This window comes from Amphibalanus amphitrite, unplaced genomic scaffold (assembly GCF_019059575.1).
Source record: "Amphibalanus amphitrite isolate SeventyFive unplaced genomic scaffold, NRLGWU_Aamphi_draft 000035F_arrow, whole genome shotgun sequence".
Taxonomy (NCBI): domain Eukaryota; kingdom Metazoa; phylum Arthropoda; class Thecostraca; order Balanomorpha; family Balanidae; genus Amphibalanus; species Amphibalanus amphitrite.
In genome coordinates, this window is record NW_024881531.1 from 917,782 (window position 1) to 936,335 (window position 18,554).

Here is an 18,554-nt window from a genome sequence, read left to right on the forward strand (position 1 = left end):
CAGGATATACGTGTCGTGAATGACGCAATTACTATTCGCACCGTGGTTACCTCAAAACATCGCAATGAAACCTAGCAGTTCACTCAATAAACACATTAAAATCCAACAGCAAGTCACAATTGGATTCCGGTCTGCCAGCTGTTTCATATTGCTGTTCAGTGGAGCACGCACCCTCCTGCACGCGTCACCCACGAGCTGCGTCCACCACCGGCCGCCACACCGCTGCGCTGGTGGACGCTTGTCAGTGGACGCTCGACGGTGGACGCTCGACGGTGGACGCTCGCCAGTGGACGCCCGCCGGCCGGTCGATCAGACTGGCGGTAAGACGGCTGGGATGGCGACACGCTCCACCGATCAGAGAGAATGTGGCGACGAAACCGCCGGCACTGGTCACAGCCGGCCGTCCAGAGAGGTTGGGGAACTCTGTCACTACACTCGTCTGGCCGCGGTGGGGTGATATTATTATGCAAGCTACAGGGATACAAATGAAACCACCCAACACCGCCACAGCTACTTGCAAGCCAGCTACTAATTTTAAGCTAGCTAGCTCTTCTTACAGGTGGGTAGGGTAAAACCAATCGGAAGTTGTTGCAGATTGTAAGTATAGACCATGGATCCTTCAGAGACGAACCTTCAGTCTTCAGACGAATCCACTAGCACTTGATAACCAGATACGTCTACCAGCCGTCAATCCACAATGCCAGCACGACCGGGAGCCACTCGAACCATAGTTTCCGTAATCAATCGCCACGCCCGTGAGACCGTGAGTCGGGCGCCGACCACAGGAAGACAGGCTTCAGCGAGTGGGCGACGACGTCGTGAGAGCGGCATCAGCGTGTCCCGGCGGAAATGACGGCACCGCCTCAGTGCCGGCTCTAATGAACTCGGCACGACCAAGGTCTCCTTCGGCCAGCGCCACCGATCACAGGGTTCTGAAAATCTGAGGTTCGGTAGGTCCCCTAGGGGGGACAAATAACATGGATGACGAGCTCGGGTTAAAGTGTGTTGCAAGCTCACAGTGCTTGGAAGGGGACAGGAATCAACTCTTGCGCCATGTTCGCAGCTAGTCTAGTTATCCAGCTAGCTTGCTAGTCGTTAGTGGCTGTCGGGACACATTTAACATAATTATCGACGTGCAATCGACAATTAGGTATCGCCGTGACCATTAAAAGCGGACGAGGATTGAAACGGTTCAATAGCTTTGGCCCCACCGCCTGCGACCTCTGGCTAAGCTGTCCAGGTCAGCAGGCGAAGCAGGTCGATGGATCAAAGTTGAATTGAACCGACAGGCGACAGGGACGACGGGCACGTCTGTTTTTAGAGCCAACCATTGACAGGAGATTGGCGAAAACAGCTCCGGCACTCAGCAGAAACTGTCGTCAAGATCGCTTCGTTCGGCAAGAGTGGTCACAAACTGGAAAGGCCTCCGGTCACCGCATGTTGCAAGTGCGCACCATCGTGTTTTGCAGGGCAGGATATTTTCGCAACATCAGCCACCTGAGCGACACAATGCGTTGCACAAAATCAACGTGAGCCATTGTTGAGTCGCCACACGCTTGTTAGCGCCTTCTCCGACCCACACAATCAAGGTAGAACAAAGAGCACACAATGGGCAGCCCATGGGTACACGCACATGAAACGCTTCATTCAATAGAGGTTACTTCTGACGTCTCTTCTTTCACCATCGTGATTCTTCCACTGAGTGATATTCGTGTCGATACATGCTCATTATTGCTCATGTCCAGCCGCGCTGGCGAGTCACGGGCCATAATCGTGAAACCAGTTTTTGACTTTAAAAGACGCGTTTACCCGCTAGCCAGCCCACTTCAGCTCCAGAGCCACACCAAATACCAGGACGGGTAAATCGCACCGGTATTTTATGAGCGCTGCAACGCGTCAGTTTTCCTCGGTTTGTGATGTACCACCGACAACATGAGCGCAGTGTGCTTCGGTGAAGGCCAATAAAAAGAATGGTGAACAGCTTCACTCGGAGGGAGTTCAAACATCAGCACGTTAACTTCATCAGATCCTATCCGCGAATAGTGAAGGGTTGCCCCCAAACCACCTATGCACCTGTAGAAGGCGTTCCTTCAAGCACGCCACTCCGTGACCCGTGGGCAGCCCAATCGCGGCACCAAGCCCACACGGCGACAGCACAATAGAACAATAAATCGACAATCGGCCATCGCGTTTTACCGCCCCGACGGACACGAGTGCTGTTTACTAACGCCCGTGCAACAAACGAAAAGGCACGCCCGACCAAACCGGTAGGGAAGGGTGTAGGGTGTATCAATAGAGGACCTCGTAAGTACAGCGGACTTCAGGGCCATTTCACTAAGCCAGGATGCCGTTATGTGTTGCTGGCTTGGCATAACAGTTATACTAGTCATCGTGAAACATTCACGATCCACAGAGGATATGGCTGAAGAACATCACAAAACACACGAGCAAACAAAGCTGTTTGCTAAATTCTTGAAAGCCCACGTCCCACCCATGGGTCCATAGATCCTTTAGTTCCATGGTTTTACAGACGCAAGCTCCACGGACTCGTGGCACAAAGCTTAGGCTAACTGTAAGACAAGTTAAGGTCATAAACATGTGCACGAAGCCTTTGAGCGTGATTCGCTGGGACAAAGGTCAGCCCAACAAAACCCCAGCTGACCGTCAACAACCAGCATTTAGACCGTCTGACGATAGCATCGGGATCCGCAGTCATCGGGGCAAGGTCAGTCACCTCGCCTGTCTGCAGCCGACATCTCGCCATCTTGCGGCCCACCTCTGGCACAAATACCGGCGGAAGTAAGATCTCAGATCGCTGCGAGGTCGGCAGGAATAACGGGATCAGCAGGAAACAACATCGCAGGAAACGGACCATGATAGCAACAAACAGACCACTTTAAATGTAGACCAAATGCTCTAGTGCTTTAGCATATCTGTAGTTAACTTAACGGGCAGCATCGTCGGACAGTGACGAAAATTATATAAACTAGAAGTTGTTAACAGAATATAGAAATCATTTTTCTGTTGTGCAATAAAATATGAAGAGATTCTACCGTGAGTTACGAAACTATAAACGAGGACAACTTCGCCATGACTGACGCAACCAGGTAAAGCACGTCCGAATGTAAAGACGTCAGACACGAACGGAGCGGAAGGAGCGGAAAAACACGGTGCCACAGCTCAGTTAAGTCTCAATTCTAACAGGTGTGGTGAATCAGCACGGCAGACATCACATCTGACACCACTCGAAGTCGCAATCATCGCGCGGCACCTAGCAAAAGCAGGAGTCATCGCTCGAAGGAAATAGAGGCGAGTTAGCGAATGGTGAGGCGAAATGGCAGTCGGCCTCTGCGGCAGGGCCTCGGGTCACGTTCAACCGCTCCCCTACCCGACCCGGAAGGCCACCCACCTGCCCGGCAAACAACGCCGCGGAGCTGTTCACCAACACATCACCTCGCTGCGAGCTGCACGGCCGGCAGTTTTTACAGGAGCACCCCGTGCCCCCACCGCATGCACATTCTTTGCACATTAATGCACAAGGTACTGCAACGCTCCAGGCGGGGCAGAGGCCACGCTACGGTCCACATTGTTCTCGGAAGCGGCTCGAGAAGCCTTCACGGCCGGCCGGGTAGCGAGGTGAGGCCTCGGGAGGCGCCTCAGGGGTCGGGCAGCACGAGCGGCAGTGGGGGGCGGAGGCAGAGGTCGGGTGCAGAGGGGTGATCGAGGTCGAGCGGGCGGCTGAGTCAGCAGAGCTGCCCACATTCCCGTGCACACGGAGACTGAGGTACGCTGCAGATCCGGGCAGGTATGTTGGAGGAGTGGACCCGGCACGCGGCGAGAGACGGGTGGAATGAAGATGTGTTGTAGCACCTCAGGAAGAAAACGATCGGTATGCCGGCACTGCATAACTTCTTAAACGTTGGTAGTAGGAACAAAAGAATTCCCAAACTCGCGTTGCCTACATGGTTGCAGATCACAACCACTTGTTACATAAAAGAGTGTTGCTTTTTCGCTGCAAAGTCACTTGAAATCTTTTCGAGTGGCATTTTAGGGAATATCGGATCATTTTCAGCATCGACATAACGCAGCTGTTCGTTCAGCGGAAATCACTGCTAACGCCTACCCCATCCCTTCCGAGCCTCACCCTGTACCGCAGTTCATCTCGGCACAGAGCCGGGCAGCAGCAAACGAGTCCACTGCACGGGAGGCGGCCTTCGAGTGGCGATTATTTCCAGTCGGGCGGCGGCCGGTAGCCATGTAATTAAAACGTGACGCAAGGTATACTGCTGGTCACCAGGGCATTCCAAGGGGCTACCTAACCACCGAGTGCCCTTGACAGACTCGCCAGGCCTCTGACTGCGACTCTGAGTCGTACTCCGACGGACTCTGAGTAGAGTACATTCCTCACTAATCAAACTGAACTATAACAATCATCCCGTGAATGACCTGACCGCATTTCTAGTCATTGACCCGGGTGTAACGGTCACCACAGCCAGCTCTCCTCAGCTGGAATTATCACAGCCCCGGGGATATCACACCGCACCAAGAGCCGTCGCCGTCGGCCCGCGAACGGCGCCTCGTCAAGGGCCTCAGGCTAAACAGCGCCTCGCCGCGGAGCTACAAGCCATCCGAAAAAGCACAGAGGTTGGACGGAGAAGCACAGATTCTGGCCAGTCAGATAGACTCTGTGCAGCTCAAAGCAGCCAGCGTATCTATCCGACGATATATATTATTGCCGACGGTCGCTAGCAGCTGCCAGCAACAAATGGTGCCGACTGCGCAGCAATGCAAAGTCGTTGACCAGCCCTGGCGGTGGCTGCAGCCATGCGTGAACCGCCCGCGGACGGAGGCAAAGCTCTCAGTGCGGTCGGCCGGCAGCTCGGCCGGCTGCAGAGGGAAATGGTGAAAAGGTTTACCGAGAGCCATTAGACAAACTTATATGATCATTGATAAATTCATCAGACCATCAACCAGTCGTTAATCGTATTCATCAGATGTGTGGAGATAGCGACGAGCCTTATTATTAGCGAGAGCACATCTTTTATCGTGTCAGTAGCAGACCAGTGGAAAGTAATGCAGAGCTCGCAGACGCGGAGAAATCTCACTTCCTTCCATAAAGACGGAAGTCTGTTACGTGAGGTTCCAAAACCATGCCACTGATTATCAGCGAAAGTTTCCGGTATTCAAAGCGAATCCTCCCCAACGGCACCATCACAAAACTCCTGATCAGGCATTTCGCCGGACAAGTGGCAAAACAATTTGCTCTTTGATGAAGACCTTTGAAAAGTAATCACGAAGTGAGTAAAAGGAAATGTCAGCCAACTCGGTACGACATCGGATAGCAACGGTGAGTTTACCCTCAACGACGGCGATGGAAGGTTCTAGACGGTCACAGCAGCATTTTTTAGTCACGATGCATGGGGCATGCTACACCTGTCGAGCCTGCTGAGTGCTGACGCAGCCCATCCTCGTCAGCGTCAGCAGCAGCAGCGGGCTGACTGAACCGGCCGGGGCCTTACTTCACCTGCCTCCACCCCACCTCAGCGTAGTCAGGGGTACGACCAGGGTATGCATACAGTCAGCTGGCCCGTCCATGCTGCCCACACCCTGCTCACACGACCTTGAAGCCAACGGCTCTGACCACGGCTCCGGCGGCTGGCGGCGGCGGCGCGGTGGCGGTGGTGGCGGGCGCGATGCGAGGCCCGGTTCGCACGCAAAGTGGTGGCCAATTCTTTTGTGGCGCGGTTGCGGCATCGCGCCGCCGTCACCTTGAGAGGCCGGCGGTGAGAAGGCGTCGCTCCCGACAGAGCCTGGGGCCGCGGGGAGCCGGCGCGCCGCAGCCACACCCAGTTCACGTGACCGCATATCGAGACCCAGCTGGACATAATTCCGCGGCAACGGAGCCTTGCAATAATGCTAATGCGTACCTTCATACGTAGAACTGCTGATCTTTAGAATGAATATTAACTGTTACGTCAGTTAATTTGCCGCAAACTGCACAAATAGATCGTATTAAACCTTTGAACGACTCTCCACAACGACGACATATAGGCTGAGCTGTCGATCGATGTTTTACAATCAAGCTAAAGCTGATGGCTTTCATCCATGAGGAATCCCGGGAGCCCCAACACTCATACCAATGTCCGGGCACTGATCATCACGATTGTCCGGCTATTGAGTTGTCTGGTTCGGAACTGGAGCAGACCCTCTCCCACGAGTTCAATGGCGTCACGCCGCGACCAGTCATCGAACGGAGCGATCGGGTATCACAAGGTATTATCGACCGTCATCGGAAAAAGTCATCGACCGTCATCGGAAGGCGTCATCAGCGGTGTCATCGCGTTATTGAACAGACGTGCTCAGACAGCGTCATCCGGCACTAGACAAAGTGATCTAGACACTGAAAAACTTGTTCATGAAGTTCCAATAAATTACATTGCATTCAACTGTCGCAATCAAAGACTGCAACACTATCGCCATTTCGCTGTGCGACATGGCGATATCGACGCCCATCGACGTCGATGGGCGTCGATGGCGCCCATCGACGCGTCGTTTGGGCGCCATCACCTGCGTCGGCCGCCACCTCAGTGATACTCCCAACCGCCGCCTCCGTCTGTGGTTACGGACAACGATCACCGGTAAAATGGGACAGTGTTCCGTATTTGGCCGTACACAGGAAGATGGACTACTTTGACGGTGCGTTACAGGTCCGGTTCACTCCCACGGTTTGGTATTTGCGGACAAGCGCGAGTGAAAATCATGACATACATCGCATGAGAATGTGAAGATGCAGCCGATAAAACAAATAACACGGTTCTGAAACCAAACTTGTCCAACATACGGTGCTGATCACCAGGAAACTCGATATTCGCGCCGAGCGTTCGGGCGGGGCACGCTTACACAATTTCTATTACATTTTTTTTCTTTACGCAACAAGTTCGCACTTCTGCCAAAAGATGGCGTGAAGTGTAAGCGCCTGAAGATATACTGTCCCGCATGACCGATTCCCGCTTGGTTTACAAATTCAATTGAAATGGACGATGAATTAGCGCTAGATGGAGGGTGAAAGTAATGCAATAGCCATTTATCACCTTTTGGCTAAGAATGCCTAATTCATAGTCACCACTAGAACCGTGACGCTTGGCGATGCAGAAAATCGAAATTGAATGCAATGAACTGAGTGAGCCGCCAGTTTTCGCCATTGCATCATTTCACACGTATGAATTTATCGAGCGTTTCAATTGCGAAAACACATCACACAGTGCAGTCTAGTTTCCATTGCGACGACCGACTCAGGACGGCCAGCATATTATTCCCGCGCTCTGCCAGCGCCTGTGGCAGCCGGGCTGAGTCGACCAGAACCCGTCCAATCCAGCGGGTTAGGTACATCGGTCGGTGACACACGAGCCCACCATATAGTCTCTGTACCAGTGGAGTCTCCAGTCCGGATTATACGACCATCGAGCACACCCTTCTCTACGACTGACAGGGTTGGATTCCCACTTCCCATCCAGCTCAGGTTGGTAGAGTTCTCAATGACCCGAGCTTCAGTCTCAGCAGCCAACATACCAATCCTAGCAACCCGTCTCCAATGTCGGCTCGGACCGAACTCCATACCCGCTGATCCCGGCTCACGGGCCGGTGCGGACCTATTCGAGGGTATCCTCAGGACCGGCACGGCGCGGTGCGCTGAGCCGCTTGGTAAATAGTGCATCACAATCACGTGCCACCGTCAGCCGGGAGCCGCGGCTGGCGCGGATAACCACACGGTTCGCGGAGGGACCCGTAATAACACCGTCACGTGGATGGCCGCGACCAATCGCTGGCAAGCGTGTGGAAAGGAACTAGAACGGGTGGCAGACGGCGGAGTGGCGTTTGATCTAAAAAGTCCAATGCATATAACGCAGACACAGATATCATCCCTAGCAACTAACCCATCCCGTCCCCTAATATCGCTAGTAGCAGCAACCCCTGACAGTCATCAGTCGTCACCACCGATCAACCAGTCAGTCACAGGTGCCGACACACCCACCCGGCCGTCGCCGCCGCCACGCCCCGTCGCGTCGTCGCCGTCGGGCCGACCGTCGCGCGGCGGGGCCGGAGGCAGTCCCACGCTGCTGCCGCGGCGGCCGGCCGACACTCCACTGACCTCAATACAGAGACTGCAGGCTACGAGCGGCCGGGCAGGCGAGCGGCAGGGCAGGCGAGCGAGCGGAGCAGACCGCGCCCGGTCCGACGTCGGTAAAGACGTCAGACGTCAGACCTAAGTCGCTCACTGACAGAGAGGCAATCCGGAGACGGAGGGAGGGAGGGAAGGGGACGAGCGACCTGAACCGGTTATGATTGAGACGATAAGGACGCTAGCAAATGGGAGCTAGAAAAACAGCTCGATAATATCAAACAGCTAGGGTAGGGTGGGGCAAAGCGCCCACCCTAACTTTCCAGCCCCAGTATCTCTTTATCTTACAAATTTGAAAGACAACTAGGTAGCTGATCTGGTAGCTCATTACCTTGGCTTTCTTCGAATAACACATAAGAAACAAGTGGCATGCATGGTTTTTGAGATATGTCATCCGAATTGAGAGGACTACAAATCGGGCGTTTTGCCCCAACCATGGGGCATAACGCCCATATGAGTGAGACATAACGCCCAGTCCTGAACGTTTCATTACACGTTCGGTACTCTGACAAAAGAATGCAGTATTTATCCATTCTCATTTCGTTTGACTTTAAATCGATAGATTACACCACTAAACACATCTTGAACACTGTTGTTAGTTGTTACCACCCCACTCCTCATTCAGTCAAAGGGCTGTCACCGCCTTGGAGAGCGGAGATTAGTTCGTGCGAATAAATTGTTCCAGGCGATACTAACCAGTATATTGCATATTTCATAAGAATCCTGAGCATTAGAAACGTATCCCGACACTCACTTTCAGCCAAAAATGTTAGCAAATTCCCGTACTGTATAACTCCTATTAGGGGTAAAACGCCCATGATGGGCGTTCTGCCCCACACCAAAGTGGGCGTATTACCCCAACAGCACATTCAAAACGAAGTCCACCAAAATTAAACGTGTGACGATTGTGTTGCAAAACAGTAAATGCTCAAAACATAGCTTAAATCCGCAGGTTCTCCGTAGCTAAATTCCATTGCCTACTTTAATCTCTATCAGACAAAGTTTTAGTAGTATGAAAACATGTAATATCTAAAAATTGTCTGAAATCAACTAATCTTTATCTTACGTCCAGAACAACCCACTTGTAGAACCGAAAAAGGGGGCAAAAGTAGATTCCTGCTCGTTCTTGAAAATGGCTATCGAGAATTCTTCGAAAAGTCGAACACTTCATAAAAAAGAGGGGTGGGCGTTTGACCCGCCCTGGGCGCTTTGCCCCACTCTACCATATAAATAGCCAGAGCGGTTGAACTGTGTGTGACAAGCTCCGATGAAGACATGTACGAAATGTTAAACCATATCCTCATCCATGGAGTACCTACTACAGACACAGCCGCTTTTCGAACCACTGTGAGATGCAGAAGCAGACCCAGGCTTCCCCTCCAACCCGTCCCAGTGAGACAGCTCGGCAGTCGCGAGGCTCGGTTCGGCGAAGGGTCCGGTCAGCAGACACTTTCGCCTCTCGTCACGCGGCGGACGTATGATGATTTCAAGGACGACCTCAGTGACCAGCAGACCTGACCAGACCGGGCTGGACTGGACCCTCAGCTGCGTAGTGCGTCCTCACCGGACCAGAAGAAACACAGGGGATTTAAATTCGCCAACGTACGGAGGAGGCTAGCCAAATCAGGGAGTTAAATTGGGAACACTGAGGCTGGCTGATACCGGCAACGCATTTAACGCGCACAAGTGCCTTCTTCCGATAGACATTCCCCATGACCATGGTTTCGTCTTAAGGATGATGAAGAGAGAAGTAATTTAAAACAAAACAATACATTGTTATTTGAAGCAGCAATGAATCATCGAAAACGAGCATCCGTTGTTGCAACTTGCAAGCTAGTTACCTGCTGTAAACAGTCAATAAATAACTATCAAAGGCAATAGAGCTGCAAAATAGACAATGAACAAGCCATGGGAACAAATACGACAACGCAATAACCACGTGACTCGAGATCACCCGTCTTCCCGACTCGTTCATCTTCGATTTCCAAAGTTCCTTCATCTAATAAGCCATTAGTAAGCCATCCTGTCATTTAGGCAACAGCTTCTCGCAAAACGAGTTCCATCAATTTCCCAACCCATCACGCGGCTGGCTCTTAGCGCTCCTTCCCGGTGCCATTTTCACTTTTCCATCGCGTTCGCCCCCTACAGCGGGCTCGCGAGGAGTCTACCCGGTGACGTCATAAAGACGACCCAGTCACGTCATCGACTGGTGTCTGCTCGGGAGACGTTCCCCGGTCCTGTCCGGCCACTTTTCCTGCCCGTGTCGCAAGCGGAGGCCGCAGCCGGTGCCGGCGGCGGGTGCGATCGACGTGAGGAGGCCGCGAGGAACTAGCGATGAATGGTCGCCGGCCTTGGCGGCACCAAACCGGGTCGGTACCAGCCGACGCCTTCCACCTTAGTGCAGTACAGCCGGTAGCGCTGCAACGCATCCATCTGTTCTTCCTGATCCTGTGCTCTTCTACGACAGAACTTTCTTATAAGCCAGTATCTTTCGTACCTGATGCCCCTCGTAAAACTTCTACGTTACCCTCGCTGTTCTTATCCACAGTCCCCAACCGACCAGGAGACCTGAGTACTCGAGACTACCGAGGTCACGTAGGAGAGTGGCCACCGTAGGACTTAACACGGCACATCCTGTTGGTAGCACGGTGCGGGAATTTCCATAAGGCAGGTGTGGCCAGGTTAACCATATGCCAGTGAGTCAGAAACTCCACGGAATCGGGCCTCTCCCCACGCCTTCACTTTATCACGTCATAACGGAAAAGCACCCCCTCGACACGTGACTGTCACAACCAGACCCTCACCAAGATTCCAGGTTTTTTATGCCTCTTGATGTGTGTTTTCCGATAGCGCAGTCACCACGTGCCCATAACCAGGGCGTCGATTGGATATTCATCGTTACACTTCACTGACGATAACAGCCATTTCCAATTACTCAACTGTATCTACGGCAATTATCAAACGCCCGGATAGTTAACGTCTAATCCATGGTAATTAGGCGTCGTTCAAACACCAGCCGCAGCCCGCCTCATGGTACACCGATGACTAGCTAAACCCACAACTACGCAACGACGCATGCCGGTGACCCCCCCCCCCTCCCCTTCTCCCTGCGCCATGTCAATCGCCGCAGGCATTCTAATAACACAGCACGCAACACATTGCGACATGGCACCCCAGTCACTGTGACTTGCATACCACACTCCCTACATGATCGATCCGATCCCAACCCCAAGAGAGGAAGCAGCGGCCGGACTCACCTTTGGGCATTCCACATGGCGGCTTGGTGCGGAACGAATCCAGAAAGTCCAGGTCAAACTTGCGCGCCGGTGGAAAGGTCAGCGCGACGTGGCCCCAGGCGATTGGGGTCAGCGCGAGTAGCGCCAGCGGGCACAGCCAGCGGGTCATGGCGGGAGGTGTGGAGAGGGCCCTCAGGCCGAGCTGCAACAGAGAGGGGGCGAGAGGTTAGCGCGAGATCCTTGTGGAGGTGACGAGGCACACTAAGCCGAGGGAGGGGGCTAGAGGGAAGACTGGAAGGGGTGATGGTTGGGCGGTGGCGTGGATGAGGGTGAAGGGAGGGTTGGAGGGTAGAATGGTGTTCCAATACGGGAAAGGAGGGGGCTGCAAGAAGGGGAAAGGAGGGGGCCACAGGGGGGGGGGAGAATAGATTACGGCTGCGGGGCGCGATAGGGTTGACGGGGGACAGGGGTCGTGGAAGGGGAGCCAGTCACGATCCTGCAGCCTGGACAGGCAGCTGCGGTGGTCAGGTCTGGACAAACCCTGAGTCACAGGGGGCGAGGGGCGAACCGCCCCAGGGATCGATACATTTTCAACAAAGGGAGTGAGCTCGTCATGAACTGTCACCAGCCGTTCAGCCGAGTTCGTGATGCGTGACAATATCGTGATTCAACAGTAAAAATACGCAATAAAAATAGCACAAACGAAATGCGTGCGATTCACTTTTTATACGCAGAGTTTTCCATTTTTATTTCGACGGGTCGATTGAGTCAGGGACGTGCATGCAAATCCACGATATCTCAGGCGAATTGTGATAAATATCGGTCATTACATCGTCTCTAATGGCTTTTGATTGGTGGCCGAACAAAACACGTCATAATTCATTCAGTCACGATAGCCTTCCAAAATATGCATCCAAAGCAGTTGAAGCAATTTGCCGTCACATGACCTTTGACCTGCTGAACAAAACAGAGTATTAAGCCAGATTCAATACAGCAAAACCCCTTCTAGATGAGGCATTCTCAGAATTAAGCATTAACTATGAATATCGCAGAAACGTTTACGCTGTGGACTTTCAAGCAAAAGGTACGTTTTAACTTGGGTAACAGGGAACAAATTTATATCGCATCGAAAGTGACAGTCCAACGTTTGTAGGCTTGTGTCAGTCTGCAACTGGAGCCAAAGCAGCATGAATTTAGTCTCAGTGAAAGCAAGGCTACGATTGCGGTCTTTCCTAATTAAAGAAAGTAGCAATGGCCAATGGCATTGGCCATTCCAATTTCACCGACCAAAAGATGAACGTTGGACATTCAGAAACATTTGGGACATTTGGGGCGTGCTTCATAGATAACAGATTGAACATGGTATTCGTGGGGCAACTAATTGCATCATCAATTTAAACTAGCTGCGCTATTATCGTTTACGGTTCAATAACCACTTTACCGTGACATATTCACAATGACGCAACAGAATCCGCGTCGGAGCAGCTTCCACAATGATCGATAGAATGACGGTCTCGCCACAGCTCTTTATCGGCCCAGCCAACCACTACACATGGGGCAGACATTATTTCGCACATGGCCAGACACATCGAATTGAGGCATATCGTGTTCATCATTTTTGTCAACAGAAGATGTCATTGTCACCTCTATCGATTACACCCGGTCATTCGGCCAATTTGGAACTCTCGACGGGGGTGGCCTCTTTTTTTGGACGTCCATTCAGGTCAATCAATAGCCGGGCAAGAGGTAATGGAAAGCCAATAGACGTCGCACAAGAGCCCAAGCCGTTCAGACCAGGAAGTGAGCGGTAACTGAGCCCCTAATCGATAAGTAATCGAGCTTGGATCAAGCTATTGACGTTGCATTTCTGTGCTGCTGATTTCTAGTCAAATAATGTCATTAGTGAAAGTAATAAGGATATCAAAGTAAAATATCCCCTGACAACTCGCATTTGTTATAACGAGGCTGAGGTATGTTTATTGTTTGCAGCTTTTCAAAACCAGAAGGAAATACTTCAAGCAAATTGCATTGATATGATGGCTGATTTTGTAACTGAAGTGACGCACTAAGTCAAACACTACTCCGGACCCCACCAACCATAACAGCAAGCCTCGCATCCCCAGTCCCCGCCCTCCCGTGCCACAGGTCTCCACCCCTCTCCCTCCTCCCATCCCCATGCACTTAGCTCATATCGTCATCATACAAATCAATCGCAGTGCCATCGAGCCAAAGCCGTCTGTGTCGGGACCGACCAGGCGCACCGATACATGAGCTTCCATAATGCACACGTCGCCTCCGATTACAGGTCCCATACCGCCCGCGGCGGCGGTGAGGGGGAGAGGGGAGGGGAGGGGAGGGGAGGGCGGCGACCGAGCGGCCTGTATGCATTCCCAGGGGGAGGCTCGTCGTCTCATCGTTGATCAATAATGGCGGCATTATGCCAGGCAAAACACCACTCAGACACTCGTTAAACATGGAGCAGAGCCGAATGAGGCTCGTTTTGGATGATACACAGGTAGCTGCGGCCGGAAAATGTGGTCACTTGTGGTAACTGGAAATCGCCGATCCGTGTGATCCATGAAAAATGTCTCGGACAAGTGAGATCAAATAAAACCACTTCTCAAACGGACAGGAATGATATTAACAACAATAACTAGTATGGGAAACTCACCGATAAGGGGAGTGGGAAACTCGTCCACTCAGAGAACAAGCAATGATCCAAGTAAACAGGTAAGGAGTATAAGTATGTACGAGATTGACAGACGATGTGTCCCAAGAATGCCGCGATCACAAGTCTATTGTCTAGTTCAGAGCTCGGACATGTTCGTAGCTGAGCGCGGATATGTCCGGAACGGTGGACACAATGTCCGGTCCAAGGGCGCGGAATTATCCAAAGCATGTCGCGGACACTGGACAGTTTCTGGGTCAGCCATGAGCGCCCGTGATCGGGTCGATGGCCCAAATAGCTCCGACTGGACGATGGTGTGAATATGGAACTGGCCCGGCCGCTGCCCGACCGTAAAACAACACACAGATGCGGTACAATGAAAAGGCGTGTGTGTACGATATCGGTGCCCCCTGCCGCGATATGTAGGCCATTCCCGGCACATATTTCACATCAATCATGCCAAGCACGGTTGTTAACAACTCGCCCACAAGGTCGCAGTCAGCGGGGATTGATAGTCTGATACAGGAAGTCTTGAACATTAGCGTGTCAGAAGTAGTTCTTATCGACGGGCCATGCCGTTGTAGTATGGTAATGCAACTGATAAAGAATATCAAAATATGGGAAGCATCGTTACATCTTTCGCCGATCTATGATATCGCAACGCCTTCACAGCTCGGTGGAAGTCTCACATGGACGACCGTGCACCGTAACAGAAAATCCTCAACACAGACAATTTATGGTAGCTTATTCACTAGATCATTTATGAGACATTTCCATGCTATTTTTCACGACTTTTGCTCATTGTTATCTACCTGCATGTGAACTAGAAGCCATTTACGAACAAATGGTACCATTTGTTAGCACAGCCAGGCGAGCCATGACGTCTTCAACGCATCAAATTATTAAGTTACTTCCAGAGCGGAGGCATTCAAGCCACTACGCGCGAAATGGTGGTCAAAATTGGCATTTCCACCTCTGTGTCGATGAAAGCCAAACATAAAACTAATACCAATTGTTCAATGAGCTATGAGAAAAACTGAACAGTGAACGATTCGACAACCGCAGCTTTTCCGACATAAATAAACGATCACAGTATCCGATGTCCAGCTATAAAGCAGTCTCGACTGTAGAGAGATGTCTCGTCTTCCGTTTACAAGCTCCCACGGGAGTCAACGCCCCGCGGTCTTGCTTTAATATTGTAATCGTGCTTCTCCTTATATGTTTACCAATGCCACATCTTCCCATCCTCTAGTTATGCCTCAAAACACACTCCTGTGACTCCAGTTTAGAGTTATCCAGCTGGTTTCCGGTAAAACCACATACACATCAGAATCTCAACGGCGGAACAGGATGTTGCAGATAGAAAAGGCGAATGGAGTATTCCAGTGCGTTTTACTGTAACGTGCAGATAATTTTTAAATGGAAATTCGTAAATGAATGACGTAGTATCAACCTACACACATGTGATACAAATTTAGCTTAAGTGCTCCACAACACACACATTATTAACATAACAAAGAGAACTCTGCGAACTATACCATGACCGAAAGATGACAAATTGGGCCACATAAACCCACTGCTGTAACGATTAGGCGACTGTTACTGCAATGTCTGCCCGTCATGCCAGTCAACGGCCCGCTCACAGAGATGCCCTTGAACCGGGAGTTATGCTGGCTCATGATCCAGGCTACCTCGCAGCGGGGAACGATTGCACAATGGATAAACCTGTGACCGGTAGAAAAACGAGCAGGTTCGTTTAGATATGCGGGCTTAATTGAGACGCTGTTTTAATCAACGAGAGCTTGGAGCAGAGATAACGACTAAGAGAACTTTATTGCTTTCCCATGGATGAAGTGATTTAGACCGACTTAACCAGCGCCTGCGGATGTTCCCCAAGCCTGAAAACCTTACAAGCCCCCGCAGCGTCTCCAGTGCAGCCCAGATGGTGCGAGCCGGTGTTTTTTGTTTGCTCCTAAGCGGTGTGCCGCCCCGCCAGCCGGCGCCACTCCCAGCAATTTGAGAGCGGGCCCGAGCGCCGGCACCGACAGCGATTTGCCCGCGCGCCGATGCGTGACGAGCGAGCATCGAGCGATGACCGCACGTTCGGCCGCGCCGGAGCGCCGCCGCGCTGCTGCCGTCGACCCCGACCCCTCACCCTCCCCCACCCACTCCGTGAGGCGGCCACCTCTGCTGACCCGCCCCGAAGGCCATCGGGCCAATAATCAGCGCATCATTGACACGGGGCTGCGCTGCCGGGGCGCGGGCCGACCGAGGGCAGCAGAGGCCGCCGCTGCCGCCCCGCCGTTGACCCCGCGGAGGAAAACAACGATAATGGGCAGCCCGGCGGCGGCGATCGGCCCGGCTCTCCGCGGAGCAGCCCAGAGACGGCCGGAGGCTGAGAGGTGTCTCTGTAAATCTCCAGAGATTTCCAGAGACATACGGGCGTCTCCTGAAACTCGGACACACCCACAGCGTCCATGGAGGCGGCGCCCAGCACTACGCAGATGCGCCATTAGATGAGATAAACGTGTCGGAAGACGCGCTCGGCGCAGTTTCGTGCCACCGCGACCGGCAGAGATGGCTATCATAGGAGCAGGCTGCCGCTAATGGCTAGGGCGTCCCGCAGCCGACACGGAAGAGAAAGCCAAAGGGGGCGAGAAGGAAACATCTCAAGGCAAGATGATGAGATTCTCCACATAGGTATCAGCAGAAACTTGACGAACCTACTTCTACAGCCACGTTGGTTGTCAGTCGACCAAATCGGCTTAAATCAAGTTGAAGGTCTCACGACCAAATATGAGCGTCGGAGCAAACTTCTATGGTCCATCCTGGCAAAGATTTTCATAATCCCTTCACAAAGAATATACTCCACCTAGCTCACTACCACCGAAATCATCTCTCAAGCGGCAGGCAGCACGCCATAACTGCTATGCATGAGCTCGACCCAAGACTACCAACCAGCTCCGTCCTTTGATATAGTTTCAGGACCATTATATAACCACCCGAAGTCAGAATCGGCCAAACGCAGCGCCTCGTTTCGCTCGCGGAGCCTCATCTGGACTCGGATCGCGCCTCGCCGCCGGTCAGGCCTCTCTCTCCGGTCAGACATCAGTCAACTGTCTCCACCACGGGCGTGGCAGAGAGACTAACAACCGCAGACTGCCCAGACACCACCGGCGGGCCGCGGACCATCGCAGACGAGTCGCCGCCGGCCGACCCGTCCAGCTTTCACCGGTCACCACCCGAGCCTCCGAGCCGCCGCCGAGGTGGCAGGGACGAGCCGCGGCCGTCCGGAAGCGACGCTGGCCACCGGGAGGTCGGGCCGTCCGCGCGGAGGACGGGAGGCCCGCGCCGCACCTCATCCCGAATGCGGACGGCGCGGCGGTGCGCTGCTGGTTCGACGATTCGAGAGTGGTGTCGAACACGCGTCGCGATGCTGCCAGCCGTGTTCCATCGGGTGAGAGGAAATCAGCGAGAGGCCCGTCACCGCTGCCGCGCGGGCCAGAGTTTCACCAGCGATGGGATATTCTACTTAGGTCAGGGGTCCAGGAGGCTACTGTCCATAGTCCAGTTAGCAATGGTGAACGTTTGTAGTCCTGGCTCGATGATGGTTCGTCAGGTTTCTCATGAAATGTGAAAAAAATGGGATAGGAGGGTATTCATAAGCGCAGCGAAGGGAAAATATATCCTTAACGACAAGCTTCTTCTTCCTCAGCCCGTATCTAATAAGCAATTAGGAATTTAATAAACGTAAGAAAAGCTGCAATGCCTTTCCAAGAAGAGTTATCATTTTGCGTGACAGAGGAATCATCCTGATTGAAAGTAGCCTAAATAAATCGCCAGGGGACCGCCCATTAATCGGTTTCCTTCGAACAAAGTCCATCATTACTTTGTCAGAACTCGGCTCAATAGTCGGGTACGACCTCATGCCGCGGTATTCAATAATGTTCGACGTGCACCAGCTCACCCCACTCATGCCGACCCGTGACCCTTCAAGACCGAGGCTGCGCCTTGACCTGAGAACCACCCGCCTCTGGGCGAGGCCCGTCCTTCAACTCTTACCCATCAGCTAATCGATTCAAGACCCATCCGAGGTGCATAACGTAGTACCGAGTCGAACCGAGGCGCATCTGCATGGCAAATGCGCACGGTTCTCAGACAAACGTGCGCCCGACCATCAACCTATCGATGACACTCGTGGCCGTATATGCTAACGAACAGCCGAGTTGTCATGGTGATTTGCGTCCCAGAGGCAACAGCGTCCTTGCAACGGTGACCTCCGGCCGTTTAACATTCCAGACGGTTGACAAATTCAGCTTGTCGCAAGATTCAGCTAAACGGTTCTACCAGCGAAGCTCGCTCAGAGGAATCGGTCGAACGATTCAGATCTATACATAGATCATAACGATTGCGGTCTGTAACTGTCAAACGAAGTGAGTGTATGCGACTCGTATTTCCAGTGATCAAGTGA

General features: G+C 52.6%; 1 protein-coding gene across 3 annotated transcripts in view; it reads right to left on the reverse strand.

Annotated features, from left to right (window-relative positions):
- LOC122371048 overlaps positions 1-18,554 on the reverse strand; it is a 56,986-nt gene that overhangs the window by 32,378 nt on the left and 6,054 nt on the right. For all 3 annotated transcript variants that reach the window (XM_043347118.1, XM_043347108.1, XM_043347127.1), the window contains exon 2: positions 11,437-11,617. In XM_043347118.1, the coding sequence (XP_043203053.1) occupies positions 11,437-11,584 (148 nt within the window). In that variant the 5' untranslated portion in view covers positions 11,585-11,617. The remainder of the gene's footprint in view (positions 1-11,436; positions 11,618-18,554) is intronic.